This window comes from Sinocyclocheilus anshuiensis, unplaced genomic scaffold (assembly GCF_001515605.1).
Source record: "Sinocyclocheilus anshuiensis isolate Anshui unplaced genomic scaffold, SAMN03320099.WGS_v1.1 scaffold778, whole genome shotgun sequence".
Classification (NCBI taxonomy): domain Eukaryota; kingdom Metazoa; phylum Chordata; class Actinopteri; order Cypriniformes; family Cyprinidae; genus Sinocyclocheilus; species Sinocyclocheilus anshuiensis.
Genome location: NW_015544177.1, coordinates 875,631 through 883,296, shown reverse-complemented (window position 1 = coordinate 883,296; position 7,666 = coordinate 875,631). Strand labels below are relative to the sequence as shown.

The 7,666-nt window shown below is 33.9% G+C and overlaps 1 protein-coding gene across 2 annotated transcripts in view; it reads right to left on the bottom strand.

The window, feature by feature from the left end:
* Window positions 1-7,666, bottom strand: part of LOC107696285 (AT-rich interactive domain-containing protein 3B-like) — a 34,556-nt gene that overhangs the window by 6,055 nt on the left and 20,835 nt on the right. For both annotated transcript variants that reach the window (XM_016496568.1, XM_016496569.1), the window contains exons 5-6: window positions 925-1,108; window positions 572-822 (exon numbers count right to left, since the gene is read on the bottom strand). In XM_016496568.1, the coding sequence (XP_016352054.1) occupies window positions 572-822; window positions 925-1,108 (435 nt within the window). The remainder of the gene's footprint in view (window positions 1-571; window positions 823-924; window positions 1,109-7,666) is intronic.

Sequence of the window (7,666 nt, the reverse complement as noted above, 5' to 3'; positions counted from 1 at the left end):
AGTGTGACAAACATGCAAAAAAATAAGAAATCAGGAAGGGGGCCAACACTTTTTCACACCACTGTATATATATCAATATTAAGAAATATATACACGCATGCATAATTATCTACATTAAAAATAAATATATATATAAAATACATAAATTAAGAAATATATACACATTCATGTACATACGCATATATATATATATATATATATTCAAGCCTTTACATGCTAATTTTTTCCTATTGATCAAATAATTTCAGGTCTACACCACTCTTTCCAATCCGATCGAATTCGGGTTCAGCTCTGATCAACCTGATGGATTGAGGCGTTTACATAAAGGTTTTTCAGTCTGATTATGCCAATAAACACAATTCATTCATTTATGATTGGATTGAAGTAAATGTAGCTATAAGAATGTGGCTCTCCGTCTCACCACTAGGGTGTGCAAATACACCAAATGGTTATGATGATGTGAAATGTTTTTCTTTTGCCTAAACAAATTATTCAGGGAAATTAAAGAAAACAAATTTCTCTTTCTATTCTCTTGAGCAGCAATGATTATCTCATTAAAAAGGCTGCAAACCTGTGGCTGTCTTCAGGGCAGGACTGGGGGTTGCCTGCAGTCCGTTATGTCCCGTGGCTGGCAGGTGCATTTTAGGAGGAGAGAGGAGGTGAGGGGCTGATGCACTGGGGGAAGGGGAGAAGCGGTACAGGCTGTTGCTGTATCCTGGGCGACGGCCCTCTCTGCGGTTACCGTCGATGGCCGCCTGCAGCTCTCCAGGGGAACTCAGACCCTTCTTCTCACACTCGTATGGGTACAGGTACTTCATATACCTGTAACAGAATATCAACAACTTCAGCTTACTATGCTACTTCATTTATGTAAAAAAACAAAGTACTGAAGGTAAATGAATGTGTAGATGTCAGCAATCTTACTGTGTGCGCAGGGTGAAGGCGGCGCTGGTGATGGAGGTGGGCAGGTTCAGGCCTTTGGTGATCTCCCTCCAGATCTTCTTGTTTATTACCTCCACCAGACCTCCCTTCTCAGTCACCAGCTTATACAGCATGTACAGATCCAACACCTGCTTGGCCATGATGGGGATTCGATTCACAGGTGTACCTAGAGGAAGCAGAACGGACAGGAACAGCTGAGTTTAAGTTTCCATTTTGTGAGATGGATCAAAGAGGAGTTGGTGGAGTATCTCAGGACTAGGTTAGTCTCAACCTGATATAAATGTACAATGAATAGACATTAAAAATTATTAATATTTTTGAAAAAAAAATTCAAACAATTCATAGTGCCCTATTATTGAAAAAAAAAAAACACAAAAAAAAAACTTCAGCCTGATTGATAAAAATGTGTGTGCAAGGATGTGCTGAATGAAGGTGTTGACCATGAAAATTGATGGGCAGATGAAGACAAACTATAGGAAACTATGGGTTTTAAGACACTAATGCATTGATTATGAGACTATGGGAAATTATGGGCTAAGAAAGTAATTGTGAAATGATGGATTCATCATGTTAAGGGCTTTATTAATATCGTAATGAAGGACTGATGAAGGTGTTGACTGTGGGAAGTGATTGGCCATTCAACACAGTAACTATGCTAAATGATGGTGTGATGATAGGAAGTGATGAGCTGAAATATAGAGATGCTACCAGAAGCCTGTTTCTAGCATTAAAAATGCATGTGCATCTGTCTACCCCTCACAGAAAAACGGATTGAAGTGATCGAGTTTTTAATCTGTGAGCAATGAGCTGGTGTGGGTAGGCAAGTGCAATGAAGCTCATTTGAAAGGGATTGCGGCAACTAAAACTGCACACACACACACACACACACACACACACACACACACACGCGCATGCTCTGTTAGCGCAGTTACAAGTGTGTATACAGAACAGGAGGGGAGGTGCTTTGAGCCCCCATAATGCCATACCACGCTGGGCCTATTCTGGAATAAAACCAATTAATGTATGTGTGTGTGCTTTGTGAGAAGTGGGGATTTAAACAGTCCTAGTGACTTAAGGTCAGGATTACACCCTAATTTAGCCACTCCATTCTCATTAACATAGATTCACACGCACATAGATAGACACCTGTGCACCAAACAAAAAAAATAAATAAATAAAAAAAAAAAGATAGGCCTGAAGCAGGGTATGTTGTATTGATAATGCAATTTGTAATGTAAAAAAAACAAAAATTATATATATACACTACCGGTCAAAAGTTTGGGATCAGTAAGACTTGTAATGTTTTTTAAAGAAGTCTCTTATGCTCATCAAGGCTGCATTTATTTGATCAAAAATACAGAAAAAAACAGTAGTCTTGCATTTTAATATCCTTTAAAATATAATTTATTTCTGTGATGCAAAGCTGAATTTCCATCAGCCATTACTCCAGTCTAAAGTGCCACATGATCCTTCAGAAATCATTCTAATATGCCGATTTATTATTAGAATTATCAATGTTGGCAACAGTTGTGCTGCCAAATATTTTTTTTGGAAACTGCAATACTTTTTTCAGGATTCTTTGAAGAATAAAAAGTTAAAAAGAACAGCATTTATTCAAAATATAAATCTTTTCTAACAATATAAATCTTTGCTATCACTTCTTAACAATTTAACACATCCTTGCTGAATAAAAGTTTTAATTTCTTTAAAAAAAAGAAAGAATAAAAATGTACTGACCCCAAGCTTTTGAACGGTAGTGTATATTGTTAGAAAAGATTTCTATTTTAAATAAATGCTCTTCTTTTTAAATGTTTATTCATCATAGAATCCTGAAAAAAAAAGTATCACAGTTTCCAAAAAAATATTAAGCAGCACAACAGTTTCCAGCACTGATAATAAATCAGCATATTAGAATGATTTCTGAAGGATCATGTGACACTTTAGACTGGAGTAATGATGCTGAAATTTCAGCTTGGCATCACAGGAATAAATTAGATTTCAATGTATATCAAAACAGAAAAACGTTATTTTACATCATAATAATATTTCACAATTGAGTGTGTGTATGTGTGTGTGTATGTGTATGTGTATGTGTATATATATATATATATATATATACAATTTTAGATTTTTTTTCAATAAAATGTATTAATGCATAAATTACATATTTAATATATAAAAACGTAAACAAATGATATATAGTTAAATACATGATATTTATATATAAAAAATTATACATCATGTAAATATATATTTATTTACTCACACATACATGTGTATATAAAACAAACAATTACGTATATAAAATTATATGTCATTTGTCATGTAAATATATATATATATATATGATAAAATATTAATTAAGAAATATATACACATATATAATTATCTACATTAAAAATAAATATATATATAAAATACATAAATTAAGAAATATATACACATTCATGTACATACGCATATATATATATATATATATATTCAAGCCTTTACATGCTAATTTTTTCCTATTGATCAAATAATTTCAGGTCTACACCTAAAACTATAAACATTCAAATGCTGAATATTAATATTATAATATATAACATTTTAAATAAAAACATTTTCAAAAAAAACCTTGTTCAGTGGTCTTTACACAAGCATGAAATATAGTCGCTAGTTTCAAACAAACACCAAATGTCTGTTTCGTGGTTGTTTGTGTGCTTCCTCTTGAATTATCGGGATCAGAATGTTCTGTTCTCAAACCCCTCACAGCAAACAGCCATAAAGCATTCATTTAGCCAGTGTAATTTAGAAGCCCAGGTCTCTAAGACAAGGCCCAGCACCCCCCGGAGAGTCCGGAGCAAGAGCTCCCTTTGAAAGGCAGTTATTTAATGCTGGGAATGACATTACTCATTCATCAAACAATCGCTGCTCAGATTCGAGCAAAAGGTTAGCGCTAGGTCACCGAGCTGGAGATTCAGGTACAGGTCCACAGGAAATCGTGCGGAGCGGTGGCGTCTAGAGAGCGACCTTGTGACACGCTCCATAACTGCAAAACCAATTTAGCTCAAACTCAAGAATGGAAAAGTCATTGGAAGTCTTCTCCTGCTAAAGAGGCTTCATTATTGATTGATGTGAGCTGTGCTACAGCTTAATGCTGAAGCATTGCACTCCTAATTGATATCATGTTGTCTCCCTTCATATAAGTCTCAAGAAATAGCCAATGAGACACGTCAGATGTGGTTAATGAAATAAAAGCACGAGGTTGCAGGGATGCAAACATACAATGCTGAACATATCTATGAAAAGAGCATCCCACGATAACAATATCGTGCACATTCATTACCGTGATATATCGCATTACCGAATACCGGCACAAGTCTATTCAGAACCAAATTCAACTTAACCAACTAAAATGTTCATAAAGACATTAACATATGGAAACAAAAGCAGGACAGTTTCATACTCGATTCCAAAAAAAAAGGACAGAAACATTACTAGCATTGTTGCTTTAGTCAATTTACTAGTTGTTTAACTACTATAAATTAATACAAAGCTGTCATTTTTTGCATGTAGATTCTGATTTCATAGACAAAGCTAATCTGTTTGCTGAAAGGAAGTGGAAGCAATTTCTAACTAATTTACTTTTTATCACTCCATCTAATTTTATCCCCTCCCCCATTTGTTCTCTAGAAAAAAAATAGGCCAGTAAATCTGACCACTGCCCTAAATATAGGAGGAAACAGCTGCCCACATTAAGAAGCCAGCGTCCTGCGATGAACCAATAAGGCACCCTGAGACGCCAGGCTGGTGAAGGAAATTCCACGCTCTGACCTAAACAATGATTGCCATTCTTACTGTAATGCAGCTGTAGAGAGGAAGTGAGGGGGCATACAGGAAGTGCATGGTCTAACATCCGACGAAAGGTTCTGGATGATGCTGTGTGGCTAGATCTTTTGTTTTGATAAGCCGAAAAAAGTTTCAGTATTGCCAGATTGCATTTCACACCGAAGTCAAAAGAAAAAACAAGAAATTGCATTTTGCAAAAAGAAAATAAAGCATATTTGAGGACCATTCATGCCTTTTACACATTATCACAATTCTCATTACTGCAAAGTGTCTGGAAGGATTTTATGAATAATGACAATTATAAAAAACAAAACAAATAAATTAAAATAAATACATTTAAATGGTTTCATTTGATTCTCATTACACAAATTGTACTGTGAAACAACTTTTTTTTTAAATGTTATTTAAAACAATAAATGTTACCATCACACACTTATTTTACAAAAAACATTTAATTGTTTATTTACATATGAATTTAATGATATACATTAATGATATACATATTTACTGTATATCTTTAAAAATCTTTTTTTTTTTGCATTGCAAAAATTTTCAAAGTAAACTGAATCGTGCCACTGTTGTTTTAGCAATAAAATATATAAACTATTATAGTTTTATTTATATTTTGAATTAGTTTTTATTTTTTATAAATTTCCATGTTCTTTTTTAATTTTAGTCATTTTTTAATTTATTAGTTTTTTAAACTATATAGTTTATATGGTTTTTATTCACTTTTAATTCAGTTTTAGTTTTAGCTATTTCGATACATCAAATTAAATTAAAATGGGAATGTTTCTTTTGCAAATAACTGAAATAAAATAGCTTATATGGTTTTAGTTAACTATAATAACCCTGCATTGTGTTTTGTCAAGAAAATCCTAAGAACAGACAGATTTTTTGGGGATTCACCAAAATGTTCATCCACAACATCCTTGACAACAGCAAAATCGTAACAAGCAGGGATTCTGAGAGTCATTTTTCATTTTTGTCAATAAGCACTTTCCATGCTTGTATAAAATATTCATGTTTCCTCCGACACCCATCTTTCACTCCGCAACTCTAAAGACACTCTGTATATGCAGCCCTGGCTCCAAATGAACTACTTTCAGTGGACTCGCAGAGAAAACTATTTTTTTTTTTGTATGTAAATAAATACAATATTTATTGTTTTATATATAGTTTGCCTATCCAACAAGCCACTGGGTCGTAATTCAGTTGGATTTAATGCTGCACAAGGAATTTGCTGTCATGCTTGATTTAGTGCATTTGATTAAGACTTCAACATGTTTACTGGATTAGGAGAGCCATGTCTCTTTACAGCTGAGCCATAAAAACAAACGGATCGAGGGCTCAGTGCAAGACTGTGTTCCTCTGGGGGACCGTGAACATTGACGCAAAGAGAGAGGGATAAGGAAAGAGGTTTTTGGGGATCTTTCTGACTCTCCTAAATAAATCTGTAGTCAGTGGTTACAAATGGTCGGAGTCGCTCGGGTGGGAAAGGAGCAGCCCACATCAAACCCAGGATGTCATAAACATGCTTGAGGAGAGTAACAAGCCTCAGGAGTGACAAGACAAACGCTCCAAACAGGACATGTCACACAATAGAGGCCGTGCTCACATATAACCTCCTCCCTGCTGACTATAGGAAACCCAGCAGCTGTTTGCCATGTCGACGATAAATTAAACTGGACCACAAATGCTCTTAGTCATAATTCGAAAATGTTCTTTGTTACCAATGAGAAGCTACAAAACATTAAAATGGGCCAGTTAAATAATTTAACAAAAGGAAGTGTGTTCAACATTAGTGGTAAATAGATACATTTATGAGACTATTACATGAGTATTTAGAATACTTGATTCTGATTGGAAAACTGCAACATTGTCATACATGTGTAAATACTGTATAAAATGTTTAAATATTTGGTACTTTTTTTTGCATCATTATTGCACAAACAAAAAAAAACTAAAAAAATGAATACTTTCAAAATATTAAGATATTACAACATTGATATTAAAATTCTGACTGATGTTGATAAATTGATTGTCATGTTATGATTTTAATTTTGTTCATTTTTAACGCCATGTTAGCATCAAGGCTGTCATGTTATGATTAAAATTCTATAATATATTGTTTACTCTACATAATAAAAAACTAGAAATAAATGCTACCAAAATGCTATACTATAACGTACAGTATAAAAACATTATATTAATTTAGATTTTTGTGCAATATTACAAGATTGCAATATACAGTATCTCACAGAAGTGAGTACACCCCTCACATTTTTGTAAATATTTAATTATATATTTTCATGTGACAACACTGAAGAAATGACACTGTAATGTAGTGAGTGTACAGCTTGTATAACAGTGTAAATTTGCTGTCCCCTCAAATTTACTCAACACACAGCCATTAATGTCTAAACCGCTGGCCACAAAAGTGAGTACACCCCTAAGTGTCCAAATTGGGCCCAAAGTGTCAATATTTTGTGCGCCCACTAGGGGTGTGCGATATTGACAAAAAATTATATCTCGATATTTTATGGGATTTTATCGATAACGATAATTAGACGATATTTTGCTGAGTGTGTTATTGTGCTGGTAACCTTAAGGACTGCCGAAGACAGCTGACTCCTAATGTTTTTAATATTCTTCATATTCTGTGTGGTGGTCAGTTCATACTGATAGAAATTAATATTTTCCAATAAGTTTAAACTGATTTTTACCTTTTATGGGCATTTTTACCTTTATAAAGCCATTTTTTCTAAAAGTGTCCATTATCTTTTGAGTCAAATTCTTACATTTAATCAGGGAATTAGAATAATAAGACATCTGAGCAATTACCAAGCAAATTAAATCAACACAGAAGCTGCATCTGAAGTGGCATTTAGAT